The 15,404-nt window shown below is 45.9% G+C and overlaps 1 protein-coding gene across 5 annotated transcripts in view; it reads right to left on the bottom strand.

The window, feature by feature from the left end:
- Nucleotides 1–14,733, bottom strand: part of KCNQ4 (potassium voltage-gated channel subfamily Q member 4) — a 167,649-nt gene extending 152,916 nt beyond the window's left edge. For all 5 annotated transcript variants that reach the window (XM_060258209.1, XM_060258210.1, XM_060258211.1 and 2 more), the window contains exon 1: nt 14,492–14,733. In XM_060258209.1, coding sequence (XP_060114192.1) covers nt 14,492–14,715 — 224 coding nt within the window. In that variant the 5' untranslated portion in view covers nt 14,716–14,733. The remainder of the gene's footprint in view (nt 1–14,491) is intronic.
- Between the last annotated feature and the right edge of the window lie 671 nt (nt 14,734–15,404).

Here is a 15,404-nt window from a genome sequence, read left to right as displayed (position 1 = left end):
CTCTTGAATAACACTGATCAGCAACATTATCATTTCCCCCCCTAATTCAGCAACAGTATAAATCTACCTAAACATTAACTTCAAGCCATTCTCCCTTACGTTAGTCAATGTGGCTAAGATACCTTTATAGATTTCCCCCTTTCTGTCTTTGGTGTTTTCTTACATTAAATCACACTGCTAATCTCTGCCTATATGTTGGCTCCTGATAATCTAATTCTAGAAGCATCTCATAAGAATTTTACTAATAATCCTTTGGACAAATCAAAGTACATCCTTAACTTCTTCAGGATGTTCAATGGCTATAAAATGTCTTCTCTCTTTGAGCTCAATTGTGGATAAAGCTTTGGATCTGCAGGTACTGGAATTCTATCAAAGGGTTGCAACCTTTTGTGGTTTTCAACCCACTTCGCAGGTCCCTAGAAACCAAGTTTTTAGGGCAGCTAAACAAAAGGAAGGCAGAATGCTCACTAGGGCTTCTCACTAGGACATTCACACAGCAAAAGTGATACTTTGTCGCTCCGTCCTGGAGAGAAATTTCTTTGTGCTTTAAAGAGTCTCTTTATCATCCCACCCACACAGTTAAGCCCTTGCTGGGATTTCTCTTTCAGCAGCACAAATATTTGCTAACAAGCAATCCAACCATTTCCAAAACCCTTGCAACCTGCGAGCCGCACCATCTCTCATCTCTCCCAGGGAAGCAAGTTGTCTGGTGACTGAGCAGCAAATTCACCATACCTGGGCAGGACAGGAGCCACCTGGCAGCCTTGCTCTCAAAGAGAGTGGAAGGCATCTGCAGACGGGTCACACTCGGATTAGCTCACCTCAAGCTGGGAGCAAGCTTGCTTAGTACAAACAGCTCGCCTCAAGCTGAGGCTGAGAACAACCAGTTGTTCTCTAGAAACCACACTTCACTGTCCTCACTGCAATCTGCACACATGATATCATACCCTTGCAAAAGAAGACGCCTGTCGTGTTTATTAATTTTGTAACTACCAGGGGTGTATCTTGAGGGTTCAAGAGCTACCTGTAGGTCACTATCCAGTTTTGAGAACAGGGGAGCCAAAACTGCATTGGGCAATTCCTGGAGGTTTCAGGGTAGAACCTGAGAGGAATCTAGACTGTGGAGTGGAGGGGCCTCAGCAGGGTATAACCCCATAGAGTCCACCTTCTAAAGTGGCCAATTTCTCCAGGGAAAAAGATCTCCGTAGTCTGGAAATCAGTTGTAATTCTAGGAGATCTCCAGGTCCCACCTGGAGGTTGACAATTCTATCTGAGATACCACCAAAGCAGATAGGGCCTTCCACCCACTCTGCCCCAAGCTACTCAGCTATTTTTCTGAAGCATCATGCTGACCACTGATCCAGCAGCCCAGGAGCCAAAGCATTTGGCAAGCCATTGAACAACCTGAGGGTTGGAAAGAAGATGATGATTAGATTTATATCCTGCCCTATACTCTAAGTCTCAGAGCGGTCACAATTTCCTTTACCTCCTCCCCACACCACAACAGACACCCGTGAGGTAGGTGGGCTGAGAGAGCTCTTACAGCAGCTGCCCTTTCAAGGACAAGAGCTATGGCTGACCCAAGGCCATTCCAGCAGCTGCAAGTGGAGGAGTGGGGAATCATACCCGGTTCTCAGAGTCCTCACACTTAACCACTACACCAAATTGGCTCCCAAGGGCCAGGTGTAGAGGGGGCTCATCTGCCACTTCTGTTGTAACAATGTTTATTTAGATATTTCCACCCCACCTTTCTCCCCAAAGCTGCTTACAACACCATTCTGCACTATTTGATCCTCACAACACCTTGTGAGGTAGCCCAAGATCACCCAGTGAGCTTCTAGGGCACAATGAGGATTCAAACCCAGGTCCTCCAGCCTAAAACTCTAACCATTATACCATGTTTGATTCAGAGCAAACCTCTGGAGGCTGCTTACCTTGGTTGCCAAATTCAGACAGCAATCAGATAAGGATCATCCAACACACATCAATATCTGGCTCAATGATATTCTCAGAGGGCCATTCTCTTGTTCTGACCCATGGCCAAGCCCAGTCTCCCCACCCCAGACCCATCCCTCAAAGACTAAAACCTAAAGCAAAGAAGGCAGCTTCAGAAAGCGCAAGGGAACACAGCATTCAGCAGCCCATCTCCGGGGAACGCTTAGCATCACCTTCCCAGGAGACTTACAGATCTTTACGAGCCATTTCCAGCCCCAACAGTTTGGCTGCTCCTGCTGGCAGATCAAATCCTCTGATGTGGCTGGAAGGAACATCTCCTTGGGAAAAGTACTAATTTGGAGCTGCCAACATGGAGCAGAAGGCACAAAAGTGTGTTTGGGACTGCTGCATCTCCTTCATGTGAACCCTTGTGGTGGAAAGTGTCCTCAAGCTGCTGCCAAGCTATGACAATCCTATAGGGTTTTCAAAGCTTGAGATGAACAGAAGTGGTTTGCCATTTGCCTCCCTCTGCATAAGAACCCTGGACTTCCTTGGAGGCCTCTCATCCAAGTATTAACCAGAACTGACCCTGCTTAGCTTCTGAGATACGACAAGATCAGGCTCACCTGGGCCAGCCAGGTCAGGGATCTAGCCACAAAGAGCATCATAGAAAGAAACTAATGCAAAAGGAAAAAAACCCATGAAAAATAACTAATACTGTACTTGAACTATATTCCAACTACTATTAATTATATTAATTACATTAATTTAATATGTAGAAGTTTCCAACAAGTCACGTAAGCATAGTTACAATGAAATGGATTTTTGACGGTAATGAGCTCACAATGGTAACATTCAATAAAGTGCTTGTGCAGAAAAGTCTCTATAATCCTTTGAAGTCCAAAAGTGCCATGAATATAATAACTGGATGTCAATGTCCACCTCCAATGTAGCTTGCTAGCTGTTCATCTTGTTTCAATCATCTTCTTCACAGAAGAGTAACAGACAGTCCACAATTTTAATATTCCAAACCATTTGCAGTCCTTAATAGTACAAACAATATCCTTCAAGTGGAAAAAAATATCTTTTTTATATTATATTGTACTGTTATATGCATACTGTTATATGCGTACTGTTAAAAACTGCAAATGGTCTGGAATATGAAAATTGTGGACTGTCTATTACGCCCCCCCCCCCCCATGAGGAAGACGACTGAAACAAGCTGAACAGCTAGCAAGCAATGTCAGGGGTGGACAGTGATGTCCAATTATTATATTCTTGGCACTTTATGGACTTTGAAGTACTATAAAGACTTTTCTGCACAAGCACTTTATCAAGTGTTATCATTGTGAGCTCACTGCCATCTAAAATCCATTTCACTGTAACTATGCTTATGTGAAGAGCCCCATGGTGCAGAGTGGTAAAGCTACAGTACTGCAGTCCGACCTCTCTGCTCATGACCTGAGTTCGATCCCAGCAGAAGCTGGGTTCAGGTAGCCGGCTCAAGGTTGACTCAGCCTTCCATCCTTCCAAGGTCAGTAAAATGAGTACCCAGCTTGCTGGGGGGAAAGTGTAGATGACTGGGGAAGGCAATGGCAAACCATCCCATAAAAAGTCTGCTGTGAAAACGTTGTGAAAGCAACGTCACCCCAGAGTTGAAAACGACTGGTGCTTGCACAGGGGGACTACCTTTACCTTTTTTTAATGCTTACGTGACTCGTTAGAGACTTCTACAGATTGATTTAATGCAATTAATATAATATAATTAATACGAGTTGGAATATAGTTCATCTACGGTATCAGTTATTTTTCACTCCCCCCCCCTTTTACATTAGGTCAGGGCTCTAGGCATCCCCAAAGTACTCCTGGCAGGGAAAGGATTAGCCACAGGCACCTAGGGACAGGTGGGCCCCTGCCTGCCATTGTTCCCCTTTTTCATGCAAGTTGTGCCTAAGGAGGATTCATTACTTCAAGTTTGAAAAGATGTCCATAGCCTTCTGGCTGTTATCAACTAAGATTATTACAGCATCTTCCCACAAAACTGTTCCACATTTCCACCTGAGTAGCCCAAGCTGAAAACCAGCACAAGTTATTCCAGCTCCTGACAGTAGTGAAGACTAGCGTTGGGGCAAGTGAGGGGAAAATCCATCTCAGCTGGCATGCACACAAACACATACCCCACCCACCTCAAAAATGAGAGTCAGGAACTTGGGAGCCGAAATTAAAACTTCAGATTCCCAGAGAATTGCACCACATACCCAAATTCATGCTTCCTTCCTTGGTTTTGGCCTCCCTCAACAGCAGGAAATGGCAGAGGATAAAAATTAAGTTTACAGGAGGCAAGACAATGAGGGATAGATACTTGATAGAACTGGAATTCAAGACTCTTGGGGACTCGAATACTGCCCCCATCACGAAAGCGCATATATGATCCCATGCACAGAGGATGGGACAAAGCTGGGAACAATCAGTACAGCACGTCACATTTTGCATTTTTGAATTTCACTCCAGAAATCCATCCTGGCTAAAATAACCCAGTTAACAGAGGAGAAGGGAGGGAGGAGCAGAGATTCTGTGGACCTCTGGGAATCACAACACCTGCTCTTTGATTTATAACCTTCCTACTTTCTCTCTAAAGCTTGCTGTAACAGTTAGCCCCTTTGCTCTGAGCCTATCTAATTAAGTGGAAAATGGGGGAGCCATCACCAATTTTGTGTGGCAGCTGCTTCTCCTCCCCCCCCCCCCACAAACTCTCAAAAGGATAAACATTTCTTCAGCGGTGGGTACAGTCTGATGACCTACCAATCCCACTTTGACTGTGCATAATTACCCTTTCTGCTGAAATCGAGAAAACGTCGCCACCCAGTGCTATTAACTCATAGATCATTAATGCTTTTGTGCACTTTATAAAACAATTTAGCAGCATGGTCTGGGTGCACTAACCCAAGCACTCTTCATTCCGAGACACCCCAGCACATGCATGTGCTCATCTTCTGAAGAGGCCGCCTGATGGACTGCACCACCTCCCTTCTTCTGTGACAGAGAATAAGATGAGTGTCAATGAAATTAGCAAAATTCAGATGCACACTGTATGTTGTGCATGTTTTCAAGTGAGATGCAAAGGAGGCAAAGGGCAGTGAGGAGGTCTCTGCACTGATGACCTGGTTTTAAGAATACAGTGTGCTACAAAGTCTATGCTTGTCATCTCAGCAAAAAGCCCTGCAAGACAGACCAGAATTGTTAGCTCCAAACCCCAAAAGGACAAGGCAGTGAGTGTGGAAGATTTGCCCAGTGTATTCTTTGCTGAAAGGAGACTTGACCCAGGGAGTCCTAGATGCACATTTTAAGTCTTTGTATATTTATAAATTTCATCCTTGGTTTAAAAGAAGTGGCTAGAGATTTCAGGGAAACCTTGACATGCTGTGGGTCTAGCTAGGGGAAAAGGCTTTTTAAAAATAAGTTTAGAGTTTTAAGAGCCCCGCAAGATCCGGCTGTCAGTCTGTTCCTGTCTAAATTCTGTTTGTAGTGGCGGGTTCCTCTGCTGCCTGTCCTACAGCAACTGGGCAGACTGCCTCTGAATATGGAGGTTTCTTTTGGTTATTACAGCTGATAGTAATTCAGTTTCGCTGTTTATTATCAATAAAATAGGATAAAACCATTAAATTAAAAAACCCAGCTAAAATGCCAATATGCCTACTATAAGAATTGGATCAAAGTTCTCACAACCTAAGTAGTCAAGATAGCTTCAGAACATGGTCATGGTCTTTTAGCATCCATGAGAAAAAAATCTGCTACTGTTTTGTTCCATGGCTGTCAGCCACAGAGTGGCTTATGGAGTGGCTACTCTCCATGAAACTACTCAAGCCAACCAGCTAACCTCCACCTTGTGATCATGCGTGCTGCAAGTTAATTCACATAAGTATTTTTTTTGGGGGGGGGGGAGCAATCTGCTCTGAATCTATCAATAAATTATAGATTCCTTGGGTGACCTACAAGTTCCACTTTTTTCATGCCATTCACAATTTTAGGAGTTTCTCTTCTCTTGAGGCCAAGCTGAACAAGAGGCTGGAAGACACTCGGTTGACTCCAGCTTGATTCCCCTTGTGCCATTTTCTCAGCTTTTGGCAGGAGCTGCTTGGACTATTAAGCTGCCCCTAGAGCAGGATGAGCCTGAAGTGCTTCTCAGCCATCAGTAGTAACTTAAAAGGGCAAGCCCACCAGGGAGTCCTGCAGGCTGCTTGGAATGTTTCGGCCACACAGAGGCAAATGCCAGAAGTATTTAGGGGCCATCAGAAGTGAGGAAGACAGCACCAAGGGAGGAGAAAGAGGTATACTCCTGCTCCCAGTGTGGCCCTGATCCTAACTGGGATGCCTCGCAGATGGTGCATACAAAGAAAATACACACCAGACATCCTATTGGAAATGATCAAGCAGTTAAACTTAGATATCAAGCAGAATAAATCATCAAAAGATCACCTGTACTGTTTGCTTATGCGTTTGTAGTCTTAGCAGGAGAATTTGGTCAGATATTTTAAATCGATTTTTTAAAAATGTGTTTAGGAACTGAGATGATAAAAGTAGGGAGTGAGGGTTGGGAGACCTTTTCCTCCCTCTCCCTTAATATGAGAACTGAGGGGTGGGGGGGAGACCCAATAAAACTGATGGGACAGCAGCCTCAGGATGGAAGAAATTACTTTTTCAAACACCGCATGGTCAACTTACGGAACTTGCTGCCATAGGTTGTCATAGTGGTGGCAAGAGGAAGCGGCTAAAGGGATCAGAAGAATTCATGGGGAATAGCTGTTAACCATGACAGAGGAATGGATGATCAATGGCAGTATACCTCTGAATACCAGTTTCTGATTGAAGGGGAACGGGGGGAAAAGTCACAAGAGCCTTTGGCATTTGTGTTCCCATTTGCAAGCTGTTCAAGGTACCTGGCTGGTCACTGTGGAAGATGGGAAAGCTGGACTTTTATGGGGAACCACTTGGCATGATCTTACAGAGTAATTCTCATAAGCCTTCAGAAGAAGGGAGAGATGGACAGAACTCCGGTAGCCAAGAACAGACAAGCAAGTTCCAAAGAAAAACTGACTTCTACAAAACACTGAGCAACCTGGTCAAAGTTGAAGGTATGCTTCTGAATACAAGTGAAGTCACCTATTTTAATCCATACAAAGAACTCGGGTGGGGCAAGCAAAGGAGGACAATAGGTGTTTTCAGATCACTTGGCTCCAACAAAGCCTCTTGCATAGCAGGTAAGAAGAAAACATGATCAATGTAGCCCTTTGAAGTGTTTTAAATACATTGTGTTGCACACTTCATCCCCCCAACAACCCTGGTAGGTAGGCTACTATTACTACCCTATGCCAGAAGGAACACCACTTACCTAAGGTCACCCGTGGAGCTCACGGCACAGGAAAGATTCAACCCTGTTACTTCTCAGTGCAAAGTTCAGTCTTTTTCCAGCTTACCCACCCCTTGCAAGTTTGGCCACAGCCACAGATGTCCGCCAGCTGAAATCCTACATTGACATCAGGAAATGCAAAACTGTGGCTAAAGCAGTGCTTTGATTCACAAAGCCCTTTCATTCGTACAGGCAAACCAAAGCAGTTGTAAACAAGTGCACGCATACTGAAGTGCTGTTTGCATAGGACGAGTACCAGGAGAAAAGAACAAGAACCAAAACAAAACAAGGAGAAAAACCCTCTGCTCCCTCAACACACACAAACACACAACCTACTACTATAAGGACTAAGAACTTGCTTTGAAATGAGTTTCTCAGTATGCCGGATTCTGGAACGAAAAACTAGGACCCAGGCCCGAACCTCCACTCTGCCCAGGGAGCTTGTGGGTGGCCTTGGGCCAGATGTTTTCTCTCAGCCCAGCCTACCTCACTGGGCTGCTGGGATGATAAAAAGGGACAGAATGCTGTTGTAAGCTGCCTGGGGTCCCCATTGGGGAGAGGAAAAAAGAGGCATAAACTTCTAAATAATTAAATAATTACAACAGTAGAGTACCATATAACAGTCAGAAGCTTGGAGTATAAACCTGGGGCAGTTACACGGTTACTGGGGCCAGTGTGAATTGTACCTTGATTTGAATTGTAACATTTAAATTTTGAGTTTCACTCTTCTCTTCTTAAATCTGCTGAGCCTTCAGAATGGGACAGCCAGCATAATTAAAATAACCACGAAAGATGTTAAGCGGACAGCTTTCAGAACTAAGGCACTTTTGTGCTCGATGTTGTAACTAACCGCTATGGGAGAATTTCATGTCTCAGTGATTTACAGTTCTTCTGCACACACTGAAAAATTGCAGTGCCTGTGAGTTCCACAATCTGCACCAACTCAACCACAACATTCCTTGAATGTCTCTCCAAAAACGCAATTTTAATTTTGCCAATAATTTTCTCTCTCTTACCGCACAAGAAGAGAAGAACAGTTACTTTCCACTGTCATGTATTAGTTCTGTTTAGTTTAAAGCCAAATGCTCAGGACAGTCCAACAGCAGCACATCTTGCTATTAGGCTTCCCAAAATCCCCATGCAAGGAATGTGATCATTCCACACAATTGAGATTTTTACTGATTTTGCACTGCAGTGGAATTGTTAAATGGCAACTATAGCACCCTTCCTGGAGAGTAAGCCCTACTGAACATAGAACTTACTTTCCTGTAAACATGTGTAGGATCGGTTGCAACTGTGCGCATACAGAATGACACGCAGCCAAAAGAAACCTTCAGAAGTTGTGCCTTGAAGTGAGAAAGTAATTAACATTTTGCTTCCTCCAATGTAAGTTAAACTAAACAGAAGCTCTACCAAGTCCACTGCCTACATCTAACATTAATAGCATTTCCTAAAGTGGACTTCCCCCCCCCCCCATTGCTTCCGCAGTTTATCCTGCTTTATTTTTGTTTTGTTTTTTTAACAGCCTTGCCATGCCAAGAGAAACTTTTACTCAGAGGGAACGGAGGCCCAAGAATGGCTGTGGTTTTGGCTGTGGCTCTTTTACAACCCAGGGAAAGTGAAGCTCTTGTCAAATCAACTTATTGAAACAGTCAAACAACTTTTCAGATTCAAAGCAGGCAGTGCAGTCTGTCCCTTGGAAACAACTGGAAATGCCTCACCTGAGATATCTGGACAAATAAAACATACATCTCAAATAGAATACATTTTTAAAGGGAAAGGAAAAAAAACACGGGTAGTGTAAAAGTAGCATTGATAACATTACAGAAAAACAGGAAGCGCCACAGTTCTGAGAATCTATCTGTCTTCCAAAACAGCAAAATGAAGCTGCAAAGAACTTTTAAAGTTTTTGGTAAGCACTGTTAAATTATTGTATCACCGCAAAAAAATGGCAGCCTTTGGAAATGGAAACTTTTCCAGCTGAGTTTCTACAATAACTTATGAAGTGTTTAAATAGTAGTATACGATCAAGCATGATCCTGCAACACGCTGTTCCAAATGGTGTAGTGTAGGGAAAGAGCAGAAGAATATGTACTTCAGATAAGAAGCAAATAATTGCCTTTATTGATCACATCAGAAAGCCTACGGCTCTATTCTCCAACAACGGCCTGCCAGACATTTCTAGGCACTGAGAAGCAAGACATTGGCAGATGCTTCATTTTGCTTTTTGTCCGGATGTTCCATTTAGTTACCATGGCTAACCGCTGCTGATAGAACTGCCCTCCATGAATTCGCCTCATCCCCACCCCCCTTTTAGCATCTTACTGCACCAAGGCTGCAATTCTATCACACTGACTTCAGAATCAAAACCATTTATCGTAATGGGACTTATTTCTGAGTACAATTGCATAGGACTGAACTGTGACTTTCATAAGGTATATGAAAGTTACATGAAGAAGAATTCTTTGGCCTGTCCAATATCTATAGGTTCAATACAGGTGGCCTTATGTTCTAGTACACCAAATGACAATTCTCAATTTGCTTTTTCTGGTGTTCCCAATTTCAGAAACATCTACTGTGCCCTGCCCAATTACCTCTTTTATAAACCAAAAGGCTTCTTTCTTTCTTTCTTTCTTTCTTTCTTTCTTTCTTTCTTTCTTTCTTTCTTTCTTTCTTTCTTTCTTTCTTTCTATCTTTTCCTGTTCTGCATTATTGTAAGCACCTTTACGGTCCCAGGTGTGAAACTACATCATTAAAACTGAGGTTGTAGAATCATTTTAAATGTTTCTGGAATATGGAAAAAATAAGGAAATAACAGCAATAGTAAAAGTGTTAGGAAAATTTTCTAGATGCTGGGAAAACAGAGGTGTGGGAAAGTTCTAAGAGCTTAAAAGAGGTGCAGGACAGAGATGGGGGGGTGCAAAGTGTTGCGATCCCACTGTCTCAATTAAGGCATCATGTCAAACTGCAATTCAGAAAGTTAATGACACAATCTCTGAATTGACAGAGTAGGATATCAGTTTGCAAACTCCAATCTGCAACCAAGGTCAAGCGGGCTTACAAGTCACATTTTGTGCTGAGTGCGACTTGGTGCATTGTCTGAATCAACAAACCTTCGTAACACCCATAACATCTCTTCTGTGAATTTAACGCCACAGTGCTGAGCAGATGGGAAACAAATGCTGACCTGCAGCTCTGAACTATAGTTTACCTGCTGTTTCAAAACTTAAACCAAACCTTGGGCTCTACATTGAAGTTAAAGCAAACTGCAGTTTGGTGCGTAGTCCGAACTACGCCATTGATGGCTTATCACTGATGCTTCCAGTGCCTTAGGATGCCAGGAAAAAAGGCAACAGCTAATAAAGATTTCAGGGTATGCAAATATCAGGTGGGATCCTGCAGGCTCATCCACTAAGACAGGCGCTTTTCCTACAACAGAGGAAGCCTTCCTCTGATCTGGGGTCATGGAAAGGCTCTTTCCACCTTGGCAGGCAGAATGGATTGAAACAATTCACCCCATAAGTTACTAATCAACCTAAATCCTGGATACCGGTAGCATAAATACCAGTCGCTTTTGACAAGAGTTTAGTTTTTCACTGACTGCTAAATTTTAGTTGGGTTCATGGAAATCTTGAAATCTGCTGCCTGACATAAAGCAGGGTTATTATTAAGTAGTTTTTAAAATTGGTATCAACAAGTTATAGAATTCACAATACAAAGATTGTCAAAAAGGCCCTCAAGGAAACGGTCTTTGTACCACTGGTTTGGAAGCACTTTTAACTTGTAAGTTGCTGTAATTGCAATGGCCAATGGCTTTATGCAATAAATTTTTACTGAACTGAACTGGCTTGGGAGCAAGTGGTCACCAGAACTGCCATATTCATTTCTAAAGTAGCACCCCACCACCACCAAAATGTGAATTATGACGACCCTTTTTTCAGCAGGATGGTGGCAAAAGAGAGATAGAAACAGTGAAGGGGAACAGTGGAGAACTGAAGAATCCTCCTACCAAAGTTAATGATGGAATTAAAAGACTATAGTTTTGAAGGGGAAGTGCTTAGAAGGAACACAGGCTTGGAAGGAACACAACACTAAGATGGTATGTTGATTACCCACCAAAGCAACAGAAAAGAAAAGTTGGATTTTTTATTGCAAGCTATTCTAGTTAGCTTTTCAAAGCAAAGGGGGGGTGTAGATACAAGTCCCGAAGGTGACTAAGATCAGGGAAGGAGAAAGACCCAGGTTAAAAAAAATGCTGCATTTAGAATCATGCAAAGGTCTTTTGTAAGAGGTGGTTATGAGAATTTGTGCAAAGAGAGCCAGGATGGAAAGAGAATTGCAAGCAGGGTTGCCAGCTGTTGCATAAAAGACCCTTTTGCTCACATCTTCTAGCAGGACACCTGGTCCGCCTCTGGAAGAGACAGAAGAGTCCACTGACAACTGGGAGAGTTTCCGTAAGAGACTAAAGTGAGAAACTGAGTGCCAGGAAGATATCAGGCATCAGAGGTGGGGGAGGGACAGGCTGGAGGCAGCCCTTCAGCAGTTCGGAACCTGGCTCTAGAAGCCAGAAGGCAAACCCTGCTTCTGAAAGGGCCCATCTCTGGGCGTACCCCTCTGCTTTTGCAGGAAGAACGTATGCTTCACCTAGGCTCCTGTTCTGTTTTGGCAGCCAGCCCCACGCTCCACCCCAGAAACTCATATTTCCCAACAATCCAGTACTCGAGATACACTGCCTCTGAACATGGAAGTTCCATACAGCCATCACTGCAAATGGCCATAAATAAGCCTAACCTCTCTGAAAACTGGCAGGACTCAGAGGCATGTCCTCTGACAAAGTGACAGAGCTCAGAGTCATCATTTCAGTCTTTTGCACATGCTCAGAAGCACCTTCTGCTTGATGACTGCTTCCCATGTTTTCAGGCTGGATGTAAATCTGAAAACAGGTTCTCTGGGTCATGAGAAGAAGGTCCAGGCTGAACTCAAAGGCGACACCCTTCCAACATACAATCCACATGGTCCTTTGGTCTACTATCTGGAAGACATAGTTAAAAAATTCCCAGAAAGCAACTGGAGGGCAGGGCAAACAGTGGAGATTGTGACCAGATCCCTGAGTTCATGCCAGAGCTCCTCAGAAGTAAGCAAAGTGGTCAGGATCCCTTCCAATTGCATCCTTTGCACTCCAGACTATTGTAGCTATGAAACCAGAGCAATAGTCAATCTGAGACACACGTAAATTAAGCACGAGTCCAGTGGCACCTTGAAGACTCCAGAAATTTATTCCAGTACCAGGTTTCATAATTCAGGGCTCACTTCTTTAGATGCCAGCTCTGACTCATGAACACTTATATTGAAATAAATCTTGGCAGTCTTTAAGGTGCCACAGGACTCCTGTATTCTTTTTGCTGCAACAAACTAACAGAGTTGCCTTTCTAGAATTAAGGCAGGGGAGATTCCTCATTCTTCCCAGAACCCACAGAGACAGAATGGACCAAATCCTCTAACCTCCATGTCTGCAAGTGCAATTTGAAGTATGCCTGCAGATAATCTGGGGTAATGAACATCCCAAGTCTTGAAAGTAATGAAGGGTAGTGGAGAAGAAAAAGACAAGAAGCAGAAGAGGGGTCAGGTCCACAACTGCCTCTCCATCCTGCATTTGCTAAAGGCTGGCTGGAAGTTACTGGGACATGGCGCGGAACTCAAAAACTAGCCATCAAGGAGGCCTGAAGAATAAAAGCAACAACATGGGCAAAATGAGACCTTGCCAAATCATCAGGAAAGGAACTGCATGTTCCAAGCTATAGAGAACTCTTCAATATACCAAACAGCTACTACTAGTACTTAGAGAGAAGGCAGGTTACAGATGTAAATTTTTCCAGGCTCAATCTGTGCATACATGTGCATCTCTAGAGTACAAAGCGGTGATGTACATGTGCAAAGTGGCCATCAGGGGAAGAACTTTCATCCTTTTCCACTTTCATTTCTCACATATCTCCTAAGGAGTTTAGGGAGGGGAACATGAGGACAGCCTCATTATATCCTGAACAATAACCCTGTGAGGAAGGGTGCAAAACTGGCCCAAGGTCACCCAGGGCACTCCTTGGCTGAGCAGCGACACGAATTCAGATCAGACCAATCCAAGCTGACTAACAGAAGTTGGCCCCAATATAGGGCTTGGCCACAGACTCCATCCCCATGTTCACCTGCTGGTGGAGAGAAACTGAAAGAGGGGGAGCCGGCAGGTGGGAAGGAGCTCCTAGATAAGATGGAGCTGCATCAGGGGATAAGGAAGCCGAGATCTTAGCTGGTGAGCAGCATGCATCCCAGAATGGAGAAAGGAAGATGCATCCTTCTACCAAGCCAAATCACGGAAGGGGAGTTTGGGAAACAACCTTTGGGGGATGCTGTGTCCTTTGGCAGCTCCCTTTCAACATCCCTTCCTGTGCCCAGAAAGTGGGAGGGGCTGCATGATAAAGGAATAATTGCCCACTCTTTGCACAGGCACACACCTGCCACATAATTTCCTATCCACAAATGCTACTTCACCCAAAGAGCATAGTAGTCTGCTTTTTGGGAAATTTCCCAACGGTGCATAAGACCTACATACACCTGCCTATTCCTTCCTTTCGTCAACAACGCTTCCAAGGCCGCATGCTCAAACAGGACAACCCAGACTATAAACGCGTCTTTGCAGGCGCCCCTTGGGAAGAAGGCCCCGATTCGCGCCTGCACCCCTGCCTTCTTCCCCCGCCCGGGAAAAAAACAACAAACTTTTGCTTTTCTTTAAACAAGAGAATTATGCACCTCGCCAACCGAAACATTTCTTCAAAGTTCGTGGATGCAAAACCGCCAATCGCTCCAAAAGAGAAATCCAGATGATCAATCCAACCCCGGTCGTATTTACTCAGATGAAAACCCACGGATTTCATTGGAGCTTCGCCCACTGCTTTCCCTCCCAAGTCCAAGAAGCCGAGGGAGGCAACGTGGCTTTCACCTTGAGGAGGGGGAAGTGTGTCCAGACCGCGGGGGAACCATCCAGCCCCCTCCAACTTGCGCGCCCCTTACCTGGGCGCCTGCGCAGAACAGGCCGCTGAGGAAGGGTCTCCGTGGGAGAAGGGAGGCGAGGCGAGGGAGAGGCAGGGCAGTACTCACATGAAGGCGTGGTAGATGAACGCCCAGCCGCGAGGTCTTTCCAGCACGTTGTAGAGGCAATTCTGGAGGCGCCGGTAGCGCTTGTGCGAAGCCGAGCGGGCCCCGGAGCCCCCCGGGGGGAGCGGCAAGGGCGTCCCCAACAGCCCCAGGCGCCTGGGACTGCCCCCGGCGGCGGGGACCTCGCTCTTCTCCGTCTGCACGGCGGTGAGGGCTACGAACTCCATCCCCTGCGGCTGGGGCTCGCCGCCCGGGAGAGTCGCCGGAGCCAGCAGCGAGCGGCCCCCGCCGGGCGCCCCGGCCATGGCGGGAAAGAGTTGGCGGCGCGGGGAGCTGGGGGCAGGCGCGCTCACGGCATGAAGGAGCGGGGCCAGGCGCGGCGGCGGCGGGGAACGAGGGCCGAGGCGGGCTCGTCCAGGTCGGGAGTTGGCGTCTCGTGGGGGATGCGCCCCGGGCGCACAGGCGGAGGACCCTGCCCGGGAGAGAGGCGCCCCTGCAGCTTCTTCAGCCCATCCGGGAAAGAAGGGGAGCGGGGCAGGCTTGTTTCGGTCTCGGCCGGCTCGCTGCTGCTGCGCCTTCGCCGCCTTAACGCCCAAGTTTAGAAGAGTTACGGATTTCCGCGGCTCTCCGCTTTGGAGAGGCGGCCGCCGGCAAAGCCCAGCCGGGCTGCAAACACAAGTGTTGGCGGCTGTCGTTGCCGCTGGGGGCTCGCCGGGCTCTTTCTCCTCCTTGCCTCTCGGCCCCTCTCCATCCTGCCCGATTTTCCACCTGCCTTTTGGCTTCCCGATTCACATGGCACGCGCCCTCCTCCTCCTCCTCCCCCCCCCCTTCTGCCGCCGCCTCTCTCCGCCCCTCCGCCGGCGGCTCGCCCGTGCAAAAGGCGCTGCAAACCTCGCAGGACGCCGAGGCGCCACGC

Source organism: Heteronotia binoei, chromosome 17 (assembly GCF_032191835.1).
Source record: "Heteronotia binoei isolate CCM8104 ecotype False Entrance Well chromosome 17, APGP_CSIRO_Hbin_v1, whole genome shotgun sequence".
Classification (NCBI taxonomy): domain Eukaryota; kingdom Metazoa; phylum Chordata; class Lepidosauria; order Squamata; family Gekkonidae; genus Heteronotia; species Heteronotia binoei.
The sequence above is the reverse complement of the archived record's forward strand: the minus strand, read 5'-3'. Positions and strand labels throughout refer to the sequence as shown.